General features: G+C 41.9%; 2 protein-coding genes across 6 annotated transcripts in view; one reads left to right on the forward strand and one right to left on the reverse strand.

The window, feature by feature from the left end:
- Positions 1 to 3,174, forward strand: part of LOC139408953 (SET domain containing 9) — a 28,334-nt gene extending 25,160 nt beyond the window's left edge. For all 3 annotated transcript variants that reach the window (XM_071153480.1, XM_071153479.1, XM_071153478.1), the window contains one exon: positions 2,710 to 3,174. In XM_071153480.1, coding sequence (XP_071009581.1) covers positions 2,710 to 2,797 — 88 coding nt within the window. In that variant the 3' untranslated portion in view covers positions 2,798 to 3,174. The remainder of the gene's footprint in view (positions 1 to 2,709) is intronic.
- Positions 3,175 to 6,122: 2,948 nt separating this feature from the next.
- LOC139408952 (mesoderm induction early response 1, family member 3 a) overlaps positions 6,123 to 17,982 on the reverse strand; it is a 43,004-nt gene continuing 31,144 nt past the window's right edge. The window contains exons 12-13 of one of the 3 annotated variants that reach the window (XM_071153474.1): positions 8,349 to 8,503; positions 6,123 to 7,856 (exon numbers count right to left, since the gene is read on the reverse strand). In XM_071153474.1, coding sequence (XP_071009575.1) covers positions 7,393 to 7,856; positions 8,349 to 8,503 — 619 coding nt within the window. In that variant the 3' untranslated portion in view covers positions 6,123 to 7,392. The remainder of the gene's footprint in view (positions 7,857 to 8,348; positions 8,504 to 17,982) is intronic. The other 2 variants (XM_071153477.1, XM_071153476.1) reach the window with 2 other exon arrangements.

A 17,982-nucleotide genomic window follows, 5' to 3' on the forward strand; every position in this document is an offset into this window, starting at 1 on the left:
CAATGAATTTCTGCAGCATTAGTAAAGATGTGACCAATACATGATTTCATTCCTGTGCTGTTTGTAAATACCCTGATAGGTTGACTGATAACCTGAACCAGGTTGCAGGCACTGGTTAGTTTGAAGCTTTCTCTTGATTGGGAAGCTTGATGAAAGCCAGTCAATATTAAGGTCACCCAGAAAATATACCTCTCTGTTGATATCACATACATTATCAAGAATTTCATACATATTATCCAGATACTGACTGTTAGCACTTGGTCTATAGCAGCTTCCCACAAGAATAGGCTTCCTGTGAGGCAGGTGAACCTGTAGCCATACTATTTCAAAAGTATTTAACATGAGATCTGCTCTAAGCTTCACAGAATGCGGCTCTGAATATAGACTTCAACATGCCCCCATTGGCATTTGTCTTTTCTTTTTTTTATGTATTTCTACCAGTGTATTATCTAAGTGTGTTTCAGAGAGTCAGAATATAAATGTAATATGTTACTAACAAGTTATTGATTTCATGAACCTTGTTTCTTAGGCTACATATGTTAAAGTGGGGTATTTTTAGCACTTTTCTGGGGTGCTTGATTTTTGTTAATCGCTTTACTGGGAAACTTAGACTGTTTGAGCTCATAGTACAGAGTGAGACTTCCTACTAGGGCACACTGCCTCAGTGCTAACAGTATAACTCTGGTTCATAGGCACATGATTGCTGTATACAATAGTTAGTTATAGGCTCGACAGAGGCATTCAGGGGAGTTAGAGGGACATAAATTAGATTACTTACATTGTGAATGCCAACACCCCTGGGATAATGTAAATCTGCTGCATCATTACGACAAGTCGGCTACACAATGGCAGGGATTATCTGAGTTGGGCTTGGGTCATTGATAAATCATTGTCTCAATGCAGCCTTGAAATTCGTGGACAGAGTTCAGGAGCCAACATGACGCTTTCAGCACCCAGCAGCTGTCGTAGAACAGTTGGAAGCTGCCTTGTAACGTCCTGTACTCGTGCTCCAGGGTTTTTGCCCCAGGAACCAAGATGTTTCTTACCATAGAGCTGCCGATGACGACAGCTGGTGCAACGGCTGATAAGGTCCGGCCGTTCTTTCGCCTCGAGTAATTTCGCAAACCCCTCAAGGACCAAAGGGTGGTGGGACCCGATGGACCTGAGACAGCTGTAGTATCCATTGTGGATGATGAATGGGCCAGACTCTTAGTCTCACTGTCCCATGAGGGGGGAAAGCTCTGAAGATCTGAACCCGAGGTAGACTTCCATGGTGAGTGACATATCTCCACGGCTGGGAGGTAGGATCCTGAACAGGAATGTTGACTAAGTCACCAGACACATCCTCCTAAATCCATTCTCCAGAGAAGGCAGAGACTCCTCCGGGGAGGGATTCCTGCAGAGAACCGGCCAGTCGGCTGTGGAGAGCCAACACTTTGACTAGGTACGGCGAGTTGAGTTAGGTCAAAGTAGTTGTTAGTCTATTGAACTACATTCTAGTACTTGGTGGCAGCCACAGCTGGGCCTTACCTTTTTTTCAAGGGAATTGTTGGGACCGGCAAGTAGTACAGACATCTAGCTCTATGATATAGAACTGGAATTACATACCCAGTAACTATCAATTTCAGGCTGATGGGGGGGCGGGCGAGTGTCTAGAAACCTTAGATTGTCCGTTATTCCAGTGAAAGTGGCCAAACTAACAAATTCCTTCCCTTGGCCAATCCAGTGTTGTGACTGGCTATTATTTGGCCTGTAACCCATTGTGTGATTGGTTGAGCCTTCTTGTTTGTGTGCCTTCAAACAGATGCACTGCAGAGCCGTCTGTTTAGCTCAGACTAAGGTTTAGCTTGGTAGCCTGCTTGAGCAGTAACCTCCAAATAAATTCAAATAGGCATACTATACCTTGAGTTGAGTGGAATCTACACGCTAGAGTAAGTTAGCTAATTACTTCTTAGCCAGCAACATTCATCTGTAAAACGAAAACCAGACAGTCAGCTCTAGCAAACACCATAAAATGAGTCCACTAATTGAAGGCACGATCCAATATTTAGCGTATTAAGCCCAAGGACACAGCACAAATGGGGATTTTGAATTATATGTCCAAAATAATAGAAACTGACATGAATATGATAAACCAGCTAAACATGTCAGAATCTGCTTTATTTTCCCAGTACATTTGCATGTACAGGAATTTGAGTCTGTGAAATGGTACTGTGACAATAAACAGACAAAATATATAGATGCAGAATTTCCACCCTGCATGCTTCTTTGCCCTGGAGTCGTGCAGGACCTTGGAGTGCAGGTGTTAGCCAATGACCATCTCAGCAGACCGGACAATCCGTTGCAGTGATTCAGAAGGTGAGGATGGACTCTGATGGTTGTTTAGAACTGAATCAGCACACACAGCATTCATGCAGCAATTCAGTTCTGCTCACTCAGTCACACTTGCAAACTCTCAAGTTTAATTTGCATTCACCACGCTGGCCTGTGGGACCTGTCCTCTTCTCGCTCTACCACTTTTCTTCTTTCTCGACTCGTATTTGCTCACGCAATGTTTAATCTTGGTCGCATGGTCTATCTCACGCCCGATCGACGTTTGAATCGGCTGCGAATCTTTACATAGCAAAATCTGGACAAGCACTGGCTCAGCTTGCATTGGCCAAAGCAAGTCTTAACTAGAGTGACAACAGCTTCTCTCTTCTCCTCCAGGCCTTTACGATGTGTGGTCCTTGTAGCATTAAGAGACATCTGTCCAGGGGAGGAACTCTTTTCTAACTACTTCACTATCGTGCATTAGGTCTCATTTTAAAACCGGTACTACTCGAACTTGTTCAAGAAGAAACACTTGGCTACAGTGTGCCTTAGTGCACACAACCCAGGTCTAAGATGTTTGAAAACGTAAGATTATGAAAAGTACTTATTCAACTAGTCAAGTGAAAGCTCCTCTGAAGAACTGTGGCCAGATGATTCTGTGTAGCCTATGAGGGAAGGACAATGAAAGAGACTGAAGCAAGAATGGAGAACATGAAACTGAGAAGACCATATTCATAAGAACATTTTCCTTTATTTCTGAATCTGTACACATGATTTGTCTGGAACAAAATATAAAATATTCAACGAAAGAGTATATAGTTTTATGAACAATAAACTTTACTTTTGAATTATGAGATTAAATCCTGTCTAGTCTACTTTACACTATAGTCTTAACCCCAATTGAACGGTCAACCTTCACAACTTTACTGTGGTAAGTCAAATACACTATATTTACAAAAAGTATGTGGACAAATTAGTGGATTCAGCTTTTTCAGCCACACCTGTTGCTGAAAGGTGTATAAAATTGAGCACACAGCCATGCATTCTCCATAGACAAACATTGGCAGTAGAATGGCCTTACTGAAGAGCTCAGTGACTTTCAACGTGGAACCGTCATAGGATGCTACCTTTCCAACAAGGCAGTGCGTAAAATTTCTGCTCTGCTAGAGCTGCCACGGTCAACTATAAGTGCTGTTATTATGAAGTGGAAACATCTAGGAGGATTAACTGCTCAGCAGTTCATTCTCAACTTTTAGCCACGACTGTATGTGTGCCACGAATGGGCAAGACAAAATATTTAAGTGCCTGTATGGTAGTAGGTGCCAGGCGCACCGGTTTGTGGCAAGAACTGCAACACTGCTGGGGTTTCCTGTGTGTAACAAGAATGGTCCACCACCCAAAGGACATCCATCCAACTTGACAACTGTGGGAAGCATTGGAGTCAACATCGGCCAGCATCCCTGTGGAACGCTTTTGCGTTCTGAGAGCAAGGAGTGGGGGGTGCAACCGAATATTAGGACCGTATTCCTAATGTTTGGTATACTTCGTGTATACATCCTTCAAGTAAGTACATCAGGGAAAAACAATCAGTTACAAATTAATGGAAAGACGACTCCATGGGGAGATACAAAAACAAACACTCAAAAGTGACTTTCCTGCAAAGTCCACCCTCATCCTCACTCAAATCATTAAACATGCCTGTATTCACACAACTGGATGTCAACCAACACAGCAACAAGTCGTAATCCTAGACAGGCCAAACATTCAGTTCGAACAAACTGTTTTTTCCTGTAGGTTGTGATACTAAGCACTTACTTCAATGACATTCGCTTCCCTCAACACGTTAAATAGACAAGCAAAAACTAAAGGCTGTCTAGTACATTTTAATACTGCATACACCACTACTGCCATAGTTCCATAGCTAGCTCCCTAAGGACTTATCGCATACACTGCTAGTTATATTTATGAGACAGTGAAATGACCCCAAGTACAGTCTGGGCACTGTACAGCACAGGTCTATCAGATGCTCTTCAAAATACATAAATAATAGAAAAATGACAGTGGTTTAATACGGTTTATGCATCGAATAGCTTTGATGAGTACTCGTCTGTGGGACTGAGTGTATAGAATTTCCACGACAGTAGACTGAGGGTTACAATTCCACGGAGAGGAAGGTTTACATACATCTTAACACATTTAGAAATTATTGCCTTGTAAAGAGGGAAGCAACACAGTACATTTGACTTCCAATAGAGTACCACATTAGGAGTCATAATGCCCATAAAACCTAGAGGTCAAACAGGGAAATGGTTCAAATTGTTTTCCACCATTCATTTTTCCCCATAGGGGATTTTTAGAAACACTTAAAATAAGTGCTGTGTTTCGTGTAGGCTTACCCTCGCGTGACATTTTGATAACCGTGTAATTCTCTAGGACAAGGTGACATCAGTATATTAGCCTTGTTTTCCTCCCCAAAATTAAATGCTAATTAGCTGTTAAAGAACTACAAATGCCATGATCTTGACAAGACTGCAGAATCGAGGTAAAGGTAAGAATCTCTGGATTAACTATCCAATGTTGGCTAAATGTAGTAATTCATTAATTGGCTGCATTTCTTTAAAATTTGACAATTATGTGAATCGTCTTGTGCAAGTTTTAAATTGACACAATACCTGTTAGCAAAGGTGTCAGCTAGAGATGATGTGAAGGAGCTTGCATGGATGTAGTTTTGCATGTCTACTTTGATGCTAATTAGCATTCAAATCAGTAAATAGAGCTGAATATATTGATGTCACCTTGTCAGAGTGATTTACATGGCTATCAAAATGACACACCAGGGTTAGCCTACATGAAACAGACCTTATTTTAAGTGTTTCTAAAATCCCCTATGGGAAAAATGAAATGGTGGGAAACAATTTCCCTGTTTGACCTCTAGGTTTTATGGGTATTATGACACCTCCACTGTGGGGGTCTATAGGGTTCAAGGGTGAGCACAGACAAAGCCCATAGTGATTAAGTCAAAGGAAAAGAGGATAAAACTAAATCTGGTTTTACGCATTATGGGCTGGTTAATAAATTGCGTGTGTGGTAAATCAGGAAACGTTGGGAGCCCTAGATATGTTTGCACTTCAGCCAACCATAACTTCCGAACCAGCCTCTATAATTTCAATTGAAAACAAGTCAAACCTTTGCTAATAACCTCAAACACTCACACCGAGTTGCTCATCATTTTCAGATACCCTTAATGCACTTCAAGTACTCAAAACCACCGACATTCTATCACGTCCATTCCAAGTGAGTTCAAATTATGCATAGATAAATGAAGTTGACTGAACGCTGGCCAACAGCACATCTTGACACACAGGTACAGATGGGGCAGAGGAGTAGAGACATTCACAGCAGCATTGTAAACCCCCAGGATTTGCATAATTGATGTTTAAGAGTGGGGGGATTCAACTCCCAAACAAGTCTTTTCACTACTTATGAAAAGTATAGCTTGCTGGATATAAGATACATACATGCATTGTTTTAACTTAAAAATAACAATGTCAAACACAACTGTACTATAGCGCATTTAAAACTAAACAGCTGAATGTGCCCACGTCTGCTTACAAAGCATTTTCAGATGAACAAAGAATCTTATGTTGAGGACCATGTTGCAGTCCAATGTTTATAAATACCCAGGCCACCCAAGCTAGCCAACTGAAATTGGGAAAACATTTATCAAATGTAAATAAAACCAAAACTTTGATATTTTCATCTAATGAAATTCTGGGAAGGAGAGAAAAAATATTTAAAAAACAAGCCAATAAAACAGAATATACATCTCTTTATTTACAGTATATTTGGCGGCGCACAATCGGCCCAGCGTCGTCTGGGTTTGGCCAGGGTAGGCAGGCATTGTAAATAACAATGTGTTCTTAACGGACTTGCCTAGTTAAATAAAAGGATACACATACAGAGGCAAACATTTACAAAAAAGTGTTATGCACATGGATGACAAGTAGTACATCTGTACAAAATATACAAAACCTGGGGACCCTCTTACAAAATGCTACATTTAGGGCCAGGTCGTTGGTACCTGTAAACACTGGGAAAGTAGCAATGGTGAGAGAATGCTGCTCATACACCAGCGAGGAAGAGAACTAGTCATAGATGTCGTGGTGAGATTTGCCAACACTTGAAGGATAACGCTCATGGGATCCACTGATGTGGAACAGACCCCCAAAAGCACAAATCTCCCACCAGTAGTTCTGTTCACACAGTATTCGGACAAAAATGGGCATTTCCCAAAATTCCGGACGGAAAAATAAATGGCTATATTCAATATTTTTTTTTGCTGTACAAGAAGACATCACTGATGTCATAATAAAAAAACATCATATGTATATCATATAAACTGAGCGTACGGAACATGCTCTTTCCATGACAGACTGAACAGGTAAATACAAGTGAAAGCTATGATCCCTTATTGATGTCACCTGTTAAATCCACTTCAAAATCAGTGTAGATTAAAGGGAGGAGAGCCTCGAGACATGGATTGTGCATGTGTGCCATTCAGACAGTGAATGTGCAAGACAAAATATTTAAGTGCCTTTGAACGGGGTATGGTAGTAGCTGCCATGTGCACGGGTTTGAGTGTGTCAAGAACTGCAACACTGCTACGGTTTTCAAGCTCAACAGTTTCCAGTGTGTATCAAGAATGGTCCACCACCCAAAGGACATCCAGCCAACTTGACACAACTGTCAGGATCCCTGTGGAATGCTTTCGACACCTTGTAGAGTCCATGCCCTGAAGAATGGAGTCTGTTCTGAGGGCATAAGGGGGTGCAACTCAATATTAGGAAGCATTCTTAATTTTTTGTACAATCATACATACATATATGTATATATACACGCACACACACAAATGTATATATACACATATGTGTATGTATATATACACACACACACACACACACACACACACACAATAAATATAATCTCCAATGAACAAATATGTACACAGATGGTGGGCTCCATCATAAAGTAGGGAGGGAGAAGTGGTGTGACGTGGCGCAGGCGTTCTCACACGGTTACCTAGCAACCATTCACTTCGACTGTAGGGCTGTGTGCGGTTGGTACCGGTGTCTTGTGTGTGCATGGTCGTGTTCCAATGTAGCCGTTGGCCTCATCGGTCACTAGGCTGCCAAAGTCTGTCACCGACACTGCCATCTTGCTGCTCGTGATAGGATGCGGGCGTGGCTCAGAATCCAGGCCCAGATTTTCTACAGTGGCCTCGGGCAAGCTCATTTTGAGGCGCTTGGAGGGGGGTCTGTCGTAGTCGTCCGTGCAGGAGGCCAACTGGCCCAGGTCGGAGTGGTAGAAGCCGGCGTCCAGCAGGTTGATGCAGTCGGGGTCTCCTGCGCCATTGGGGATGAATCCCAGGGACTCGTCATGGCTCAGGGAGCCCCGGTGGAGGCCCTCTAACGTAGGAAAGTTGTAGGACTCCAGGCAGCCCACGTCAGACGGGTTACATACAGACGCCACACTGCTGGTCAATGCTGGAGTGAGGGGGAGAAGAAAATTTAGAGACTGCATCGTCGCTACAGACAGGAGTTTTTGGTGTCAATGTGACCTACTAGGAAAACATGCTATAGGGACCTAGGTTTTCCTTGTTCAAGTAACATGGTCAGGACCCTTCTCATAGCGGATGAGCTTGAAGATCAGGAGCCATATGTATCAAGCATCTTAGAGTAGAAGGGCAGATCTAACATCAGTTTCACTTTTATATCATAATGAATAACATTACATGGACAAGAGGGACCTGATCCTCGATTAGAACTCCTACTCTGAGAAGCGTACTATGTATGACCCCAGAAGCATACAGAGAAGAAAAGAAAATCACTGCTTAAAATGTTACAGCCTCATGCTCCAAGCGGCTACCACTGCTAATCGCATTCTTCACTCTATCCATCAAAATTTATGTGGAGTTCACAAGCCTTCTCTCTCTCGTCTGCTCTGATTTCTCGGTCCTGGCCCGTGGCCCTGCTCACCAGAGAGGTCGCTGGCCGTGATAGAGTTAAGGAGGTTGAGCTGGTGCTCTGCCGAGTACTCCATCCGACCTCCTCCACTGCTACTGGAGCACACAGAGGCCGACCCGTCTACCACCAAGCCTTCAGCCTCATCCACCAGCCTGTCCATCAGATCCCTACAGGGAAGGTAGGAACAAACAAATAGGGGATTTATGTGAATAAAACAGTATCGTGTTCACCAAATTTTTTTTAATGTGAGAAAAATAAGGAGGAACACCAAATTATCAATGGAATCCTCACATTTATGACATAAAAAAAAAAGTGTGATTAGTTAATCTTTTTCTTAAATAGACCTCTCCCCCAATAACAGTTTTCCACTGGAGGGAATGCATATGCATATTATATTTGTAGTCAGTGATTTAAGGCAGAAACATCAATGACAAAACTGAGGGATTCATTATACTTGTAAAAAAAAGTACACTAGGGCTGTGGCGGTCATGAAATTGTGTCAGCCAGTGATTGTCAAGCAAATAACTACTGGTCTCACGGTAATTGACAATTAAACATTTAGCATCTCCTGGATTCCACACACAGCCTACAAACCACTGATGCTGTACTTTGGAACAACTACATTTGGAAAAAGTTGAATAAATCCATGTAATATAGCCTACACCATCAGGTCTAAAGAAACATATGACATGAAGAAAATTAAGTCTACTTCAGAAAAACAGAACATGATCTGGCTATGCCATATGGCTGTGGGCTACACTAGTTCATTTAGCATAACTATATTATATTACTATATTATATTATGAAGAATACAATTGAACATATCCTTTGTATTTTATTCAGCTATTTTCTCTAAATGATTTGAAGGAGTGCACACATGCAGCTATTGTGTTGAGAGGTTAAATTGTTGAGTGTAGGGGGCAGTATTTTGATGTTTGGTTGGAAAAACGTACCCAAATGAAACTGCCTATTTCTCAGGCCCAGAAGCTAGAACATGCATATTTTAATTGGCAGATTAGGATAGAAAACATTCTAACGTTTCCAAAACTGTCAAAATAATGTCTGTGAGTATAACAGAACTGATATTGCAGGCGAAAACCTGAGGAAAATCCAACCAGGAAGTGCCTCTTATTTTGAAAACTCCCTGTTCCATTGCATGCCTTCCCTCCATTTAAAGGGATATCAACCAGATTCCAAACCCTATGGCTTCCACATGGTGTGAACAGTCTTTAGACATAGTTTCAGCCTGTTATTCTGAAAAATGAGCGAGAACAATCACATCGCGTCAGTGGATGGCTGGGTGTCCCTAGAGTTTTGCATGCGCCAACAGCTTGGAGCAGACATTTTCTCTCTCTCTGCTATTGAGAAAGCTACCACCCGGTTGAAATATGATCAATTATTTATTTTAAAAACAACCTGAGGATTGATTATAAAAAAACATTTGACATGTTTCTACGAACTTGAGGGATACTATTTGGAATTTGCGTCTGCCCGTCATGACCTGCACGAGCCTGTGGATTACTAAACAAAACGCGCCAACCAAATGGAGGTTTTCGGATATAAAAATAATCTTTATCGAACAAAACAAGCATTTATTGTGTAACTGGGAGTCTCGTGAGTGCGAACATCCGAAGATCAAAGGTAAGCGATTAATTTTTTTGCTTTTTTGACTTTTGTGACCAATCTACTTTGCTGCTAGCTGTTTAATGTTTTGTCTGCTGAGAGATGTCCTCACATAAACGCTTGGTTTGCTTTCGCTGTAAAGCTTTTTTGAAATCTGACACGCCAGGTGGATTAACAACAAGCTAAACTCTGTTTTGCTATATTGCACTTGTGATTTCATGAAAATGTAATATTTTTAGTAATTTGAATATGGCGCGCTGCAATTCAGCGGATGTTGACGAAAACGATCCCGCTAACGGGATGGGTGCGCCAAGAAGTTAACAAAGAAAACAAGTACTACTATATGCTTAATTTAGAGTTGTAACTTTAGTTATGATACAAATGTTTAGATTTTTAATACATTCTAAGGCTGCATGATGCGACTAATGATGATTTGAAAAAAATTCACATGAAAGGCATAAGCTCTGCTTTGTTTTACCGCAGGCTGTACACACATCAGTCTCTCATTCACAAGTTGACAAGCACTTGATAATTCCTTGAATTTCCCATCTGAATCCCCTTTGTGTTACCATAACCCCCCCCCAAAAAATCTATGCCTTTAGTGGCGGTTGTGCAATGGGCTGAATATAATAATTATAAATTCCCTTCTCCCCGCTGCACCTCTCACTCACATGGCTCTGTCACATGATCGGGTCTTTCCCACAGGCTACAATTGAAGACAGACATCGGGGAAGCAACTGTGCTCGTCCTTAACGTTTCCGAAGCGTACAGTGCCTTGCGAAAGTATTCGGCCCCCTTGAACTTTGCGACCTTTTGCAACATTTCAGGCTTCAAACAAAGATATAAAACTGTATTTTTTTGTGAAGAATCAACAACAAGTGGGACACAATCATGAAGTGGAACGACATTTATTGGATATTTCAAACTTTTTTAACAAATCAAAAACTGAAAAATTGGGCGTGCACAATTATTCAGCCCCTTTACTTTCAGTGCAGCAAACTCTCTCCAGAAGTTCAGTGAGGATCTCTGAATGATCCAATGTTGACCTAAATGACTAATGATGATAAATACAATCCACCTGTGTGTAATCAAGTCTCCGTATAAATGCACCTGCACTGTGATAGTCTCAGAGGTCCGTTAAAAGCGCAGAGAGCATCATGAAGAACAAGGAACACACCAGGCAGGTCCGAGATACTGTTGTGAAGAAGTTAAAAGCCGGATTTGGATACAAAAATATTTCCCAAGCTTTAAACATCCCAAGGAGCACTGTGCAAGCGATAATATTGAAATGGAAGGAGTGTCAGACCACTGCAAATCTGGCCGTCCCTCTAAACTTTCAGCTCATACAAGGAGAAGACTGATCAGAGATGCAGCCAAGAGGCCCATGATCACTCTGGATGAACTGCAGAGATCTACAGCTGAGGTGGGAGACTCTGTCCATAGGACAACAATCAGTCGTATATTGCACAAATCTGGCCTTTATGGAAGAGTGGCAAGAAGAAAGCAATTTCTTAAAGATATCCATAAAAAGTGTCGTTTAAAGTTTGCCACAAGCCACCTGGGAGACACACCAAACATGTGGAAGAAGGTGCTCTGGTCAGATGAAACCAAAATTGAACTTTTTGGCAACAATGCAAAACGTTATGTTTGGCGTAAAAGCAACACAGCTGAACACACCATCCCCACTGTCAAACATGGTGGTGGCAGCATCATGGTTTGGGCCTGCTTTTCTTCAGCAGGGACAGGGAAGATGGTTAAAATTGATGGGAAGATGGATGGAGCCAAATACAGGACCATTCTGGAAGAAAACCTGATGGAGTCTGCAAAAGACCTGAGACTGGGACGGAGATTTGTCTTCCAACAAGACAATGATCCAAAACATAAAGCAAAATCTACAATGGAATGGTTCAAAAATAAACATATCCAGGTGTTAGAATGGCCAAGTCAAAGTCCAGACCTGAATCCAATCGAGAATCTGTGGAAAGAACTGAAAACTGCTGTTCACAAATGCTCTCCATCCAACCTCACTGAGCTCGAGCTGTTTTGCAAGGAGGAATGGGAAAAAATGTCAGTCTCTCGATGTGCAAAACTGATAGACATACCCCAAGCGACTTACAGCTGTAATCGCAGCAAAAGGTGGCGCTACAAAGTATTAACTTAAGGGGGCTGAATAATTTTGCACGCCCAATTTTTCAGTTTTTGATTTGTTAAAAAAGTTTGAAATATCCAATAAATGTCGTTCCACTTCATGATTGTGTCCCACTTGTTGTTGATTCTTCACAAAAAAATACAGTTTTATATCTTTATGTTTGAAGCCTGAAATGTGGCAAAAGGTCGCAAAGTTCAAGGGGGCCGAATACTTTCGCAAGGCACTGTATATATTGGAAGAACTGTCCACATTTACTTTTCGTCAGCCAACAAGATGAGTAGCCTATCGAACAGCAAAAGCATTAGTGAAATTTATTTTGATTTTGAATGGACCATTATCATACAACGGTCTCGATCTAATCACTAAAATAGCAAATGGCGGACACATTTTCATGCCAGCCTGTTTTAAAAATAACCAATGTGCTTAATATTAGGAAGGTTGAGAAATAAATATAGTAGGTCTAGCCTATAGAAAGCTGATGGGATCTTCCTATTTTTAATAGAGGCCATCACTCTGATGTTTGAACAGGTTCAAGTCTGAGATCTGGCTAGGCCACTCAAGCACATGCAGAGACTTGTCCCAAGGCCACTCCTGCATTGTCTTGGCTGTGTGCTTAGTGTCGTTTTCCTGTTGGAAGGGGAACCTTCGCCCAGTCTCAGGTGCTGAGCGCTCTTTTGGCAAACTCCAAGTGGGCTGTCATGCGCCTTTTACTGAGAAGTGGATTCCGTCTGGCCACTACCATAAAGACCTGATTGGTGGAGCGCTGCAGAGATTGGAGAACCTTTCAGAAGACAACCATCTCCACAGAGGAACTCTGGAGCTCTGTCAGTGTGACCATCGGGTTCTTGGTCACCTCCCTGACCAAGGCCCCTCTTCCCCGATTGCTCAGTTTGGCTGGGTTCAAGGGCCAACACGCGTTTATCGAAGGAAGAATGATTACTGGGTAACTCTGTTGACATTAACCAAACTGGAACTATAAGTCAAGAGTACAGTTAATGTACCGCCACGAGTAAATGTACCGTTTGAACTACAACTGATGAACACTTGCCAACTAAAAAATAAAAGGAAGTAAATAGATTTGTTATACTGTTAACCACCTACCTCAGCTGAGCGTAGTTTTCCGTCAGAGTAATCCTCTCAAGGTTCACTGGTTTGTTTTATTGTTCACATTACTACTTCTGTTATCTAATTTGTGTTCTCTTTTAATGCAGGAGTTTGTTTAACTCACTCAGTATCGTTAGTCTGAATGCTAGGGGTTTGAGAGATCTTACAAAAAGGAAAGCTTTATTTTTATATTGTAAACGCAGTAACGCAGATTTTGTCGGGTAAAAGTGATTTGAAATTTTGGAAATCACAATGGGGAGACATAGCCTATTTCAGTCATGGATCAAGCCATTCTGCTGGTGTTTTGACACTTATTCACAAGTTTGAAGGTAACATTCTAGAATCCACATCGTCACAAGATGGGAGATGGGTCAAAGTAACTGTTAAACTTGACAATTCTATTTTCATATTTTGTAATGTATCAGTGGGGCAAAAAAGTATTTAGTCAGCCACCAATTGTGCAAGTTCACCCACTTAAAAAGATGAAAGGCCTGTAATTTATCATCATAGGTACACTTCAACTATGACAGACAAAATGAGAAAAAAAATCCAGAAAATCACATTGTAGGATTTTTTATGAATTTATTTGCAAATTATGGTCCTCTACAAACAAGCAAGATTTCTGGCTCTCACAGACCTGTAACTTCTTCTTTAAGAGGCTACTCTGTCCACCACTCGTTACCTGTATTAATGGCACCTGTTTGAACTTGTTATCAGTATAAAAGACACCTGTCCACAACCTCAAACAGTCACACTCCAAACTCCACTATGGCCAAGACCAAAGAGCTGTCAAAGGACACCAGAAACAAAATTGTAGACCTGCACCAGGCTGGGAAGACTCAACAGGTTAAAGAAAGGAATAGATACCATTGGTGCGGCTGGCTTCCGGGTTGGAGTCGCGCTGTGTTAAGAAGCAGTGCGGCTGGTTGGGTTGTGTATCGGAGGTCGCAGCCTTCGTCTCTCCTGAGCCCGTACGGGAGTTGTAGCGATTAGACAAGATAGTAGCTTGGATTGGATACCACGAAATTGGGGAGAAAAAGGGGTAAAAAAAATAAATTAAAATTTAAAAAAATATATATATATTTAATAATTGGCTATAAAGAGATCTTTCTATACTTGGGAGAGTACTTCTGTCCAAGGCAGAGGAGAGGGACTGTCTTGTTTTGTGTACCCCTCATTATCTATACTTGTAAATCCTGCTACTTGTAAAGAGATTAATAAGACCTTTCTTGACTTCATCTGGAAAAATAAGTCTCAAACTAAAAAACTCAGTCCTTTCTAATAAAAAAGAGCTGAGTCTGCAAGTGTTGGATTTTGTTGACATAAATAACACTTTCAAGATCAACTGGTTGAAAAGATGGTTTGATAAATACTGATTCAATATGGTATTTCATTTCAAATAATGTGTTTAATAAATTGGGAGGTAATTCAGAAATGTAACTATATTCCTGAAAGATTAACCGCTAAATTGGATAGGTTTCACCAACAAGCTTTAATGGCCTGGAAAATGTTTTCTGCACAATTTTCCCCCACATAAAGCTCTTTTGTGGAATAATTCAGACATAACTAAGGAATAAGTCATTGTTCTACCCCAGTTGGCGTGAGGACTATAGACTTTGTTCTTGATGTTTTCGACAACAAGGGTAATATTCTCACATATGAAAAATTTGAGATCCAGGCTCTTCGCTGGCCATGGCAGAACACTGACATTCCTGTCTTGCAGGAAATCCGCCATACTGCTCGTTCTGTGAGTGGTGCATTGTCATGCTGACGGGTCACGTCAGGATGAGCCTGCAGAAAGGGTACCACATGAGGGAGGAGGATGTCTTCCCTGTAACACACAGCTTTAAGATTTCCTGCAATGACAACACGCTCAGTCCGATGATGCGGTGACACACCGCCCCAGACCATGACAGACCCTCCACATCGATCCCGCTCCATAGAACACTCATTCCTTCGACGAATAAACGTGAATCCGACCATCACCCCTTGTGAGAGAAAACCGTGACTTGTCAGTGAAGATCACTTTTAGCCAGTCCTGTCTGGTCCAGCAACGGTGGGTTTGTGCCCATAGGCGACATTGTTTCCGGTGATATCTGGTGAGGATCTGCCTTGAATTAGGCCTATAAGCCCCCAGTCCAGCCTCTCTCAGCCTATTGCAGACAGTCTGAGCACTGATGGCAGGATTGTGCGTTCCTGGTGTAACTTGGGCAGTTGTTGCCATCCTGTACCTGACCTGCAGGTGTGATATTCGGATGTACCGATCCTATGCAGGTGTTGTTACACGTGGTCTGCCACATTGCAATTTATTGCCCTGGCCACATCTGCAGTCCTCATGCCTCCTTGCAGCACGTTCACACAGATGAGCAGGGACCTTGGGCATCTTTCTTTTGGTGTTTTTCAGAGTCAGTAGAAAGGCCTCTGTGTCCTAAGTTTTCATAACTGACCTTAATTGCCTAAGCTGTTAGGGTCTTAATGACTGTTCCACAGATGCATGTTCATTAAACAAGCATGGGAAACAGTGTTTAAACCCTTTACAATGAAGATCTGAAGTTATTTGGATTTTTACTAATTATCTTTGAAAGACAGGGTCCTGAAAAAGGGACGTTTCTTTCTTTTCTGAGTATATAAGCACCTATCCACTACTGATATAAACCTTAATTTATAGTCAAGCAAAATTTCACCAATTATTTAAACTGGCATATCGGCTGCTGACTGGTCGAGTAACCTCGCTGCCAGGAAGTCCTTCATAAGGATTAGTGACACAGCCAATAAATACATCGCCATCCAGACAGATTGACTGGATGTAACACAGCCACCATCCGCTGGGATTTTGTGCTGTATTGCCACTATCCCTCTACAACACACACACACACGCCATTATCTGGCAGCATTCCCACTCACACCAGTTTGTTTGCCTATGCCGACCCTCTAGCTGACGTTACTGTTACGAGAACGAACTCTGATCAGGGACAACGACCGGCTCAAACATGAACGGCTTCAGTAGTTTTATTAGCTCCCTAGCTAACATTATTTCATTCTCTGTAATAAACTCATTATCAGACTCGGAGCTACTCTGTAAATTCAGCCATTTTTGGGAAAAAATTGTCTCCTGCCAGTGACACAATGCCAATATGGCGATTTACTGCTTTCTAAATCATAGTGTTTCCATTGCCCTTTAAAATGGAAGAGGTTTGAACCACCAAGACTCTTCCAAGAGCTGACAGAGTGAACCCGAAGGTCACTCTGACAGAGCTCCAGAGTTCCTCTGTGGTTATGGGAGAACCTTCCAGAAGGACAACCATCTCTGCAGCGCTGCACCAATTAGGCTTTTATTGTAGAGTGGCCAGATGGAAGTCACTCCTCAGTAAAAGGCACGACAGGCCGCTTTGAGTTTGCCAAAAGGCACCTAAGGGCCTCAGACCATGAGAAACAAGATTCTCTGGTCTAATGAAACCAAGATTGAACTCTGACCTGAATGCCAAGCGTCACATTAAATCAAATTTGCTTAGTCACATGCGCCGAATACAACAGGTGTAGTAGACCCTACAGTGAAATGCTTACTTACGAGCCCCTAACAGACAGTGCAGTTTCAAAAAATATGGATAAGATATCATCTGGAGGAAACCAGGCACTGCTCATCACCTGGCCAATAACATTCCTACGGTTAAGCATGGTGGTGGCAGCATCATGCTGTGGGGATGTTTTTCAGTGGCAGGGCATGGGAGACTAGTCAGGATCAAGGGGAAGATGAACAGAGCAAAGTACAGAGGGATCCTTGATGAAAACCTGCTCCAGAGTCCTCAGGACCTAAGACTGGGCGAAGGTTCACCTTCCAATAGGACAACAACCCTAAGCACACAGCAAAGGCAACGCAGGAGTGGCTTCGGGACAAGTCTCTGAATGTCCTTGAGCGGCCCAGCCAGAGCCCGAACTTGAACCCGATTGAACATCTCTGGAGAGAACTGAAAATAGCTGTGCAGCGACACACCCCATCCAACCTGACAGAGCTTGAAAAGATCTGCAGAGAAGAATGGGGAAAAACTCCCCAAATTCAGGTGTGCCAAGCTTGTAGCGTCATACCCAAGAAGACTTGAAGCTGTAATAGCTGCCAAAGGTGCTTCTACAAAGTACTGAGTAAAGGGTCTGAACACTTACGTAAATGTGATAAAATGTATTTATAATACATTTCCCAAAATTTGTACAATTCTGTTTTTGCTTTGCCACTATGGGGTATTTTGTGTAGATTGAGGTAACAATTTGTAATCAAATTTAGAATAAGGCTGTAACGTATCAAAAAACAGTGGAAAAAGTGAAGTGGTCTGAATACTTTCCGAATGCACTGTAGTTGATTTGATTAAAACACAGCCTAGACCAGGTTTCCAATAGGAAAACATTTATCAAATTGGGCAGAACAAGCAAGGAGGTGGGCAGAGCCAAGAATGAGTTAGTGAGATCCTATTGGTGTGTTTCAGCATTTATTTGCATATTTCTGTTAGGGAATACCTACTATGAAGTGTGGGTGTGCAATAACTCAATTTGCCCTTTTTACTTTGGCAAAGTCTACAAAACGCAGTCCACCATGTTACAGATTCTAGTTTTGGAAACAGAAAATTGAATGGAAATGTTTTATAGATGAGAAAGTTTGCAGAATGTCGGCCAAAATCCATATCGTTCCATCTTCTCCCACTGCCGGCCACTGGGCTTCCTCTCATCACCATATTTTGTAGTGAGTGGAAAAGCCAACTTGGATGCTTCACATATATAAAT

This window comes from Oncorhynchus clarkii, chromosome 5, assembly GCF_045791955.1.
Source record: "Oncorhynchus clarkii lewisi isolate Uvic-CL-2024 chromosome 5, UVic_Ocla_1.0, whole genome shotgun sequence".
In the NCBI taxonomy this organism is placed as follows: Eukaryota; Metazoa; Chordata; class Actinopteri; order Salmoniformes; family Salmonidae; genus Oncorhynchus; species Oncorhynchus clarkii.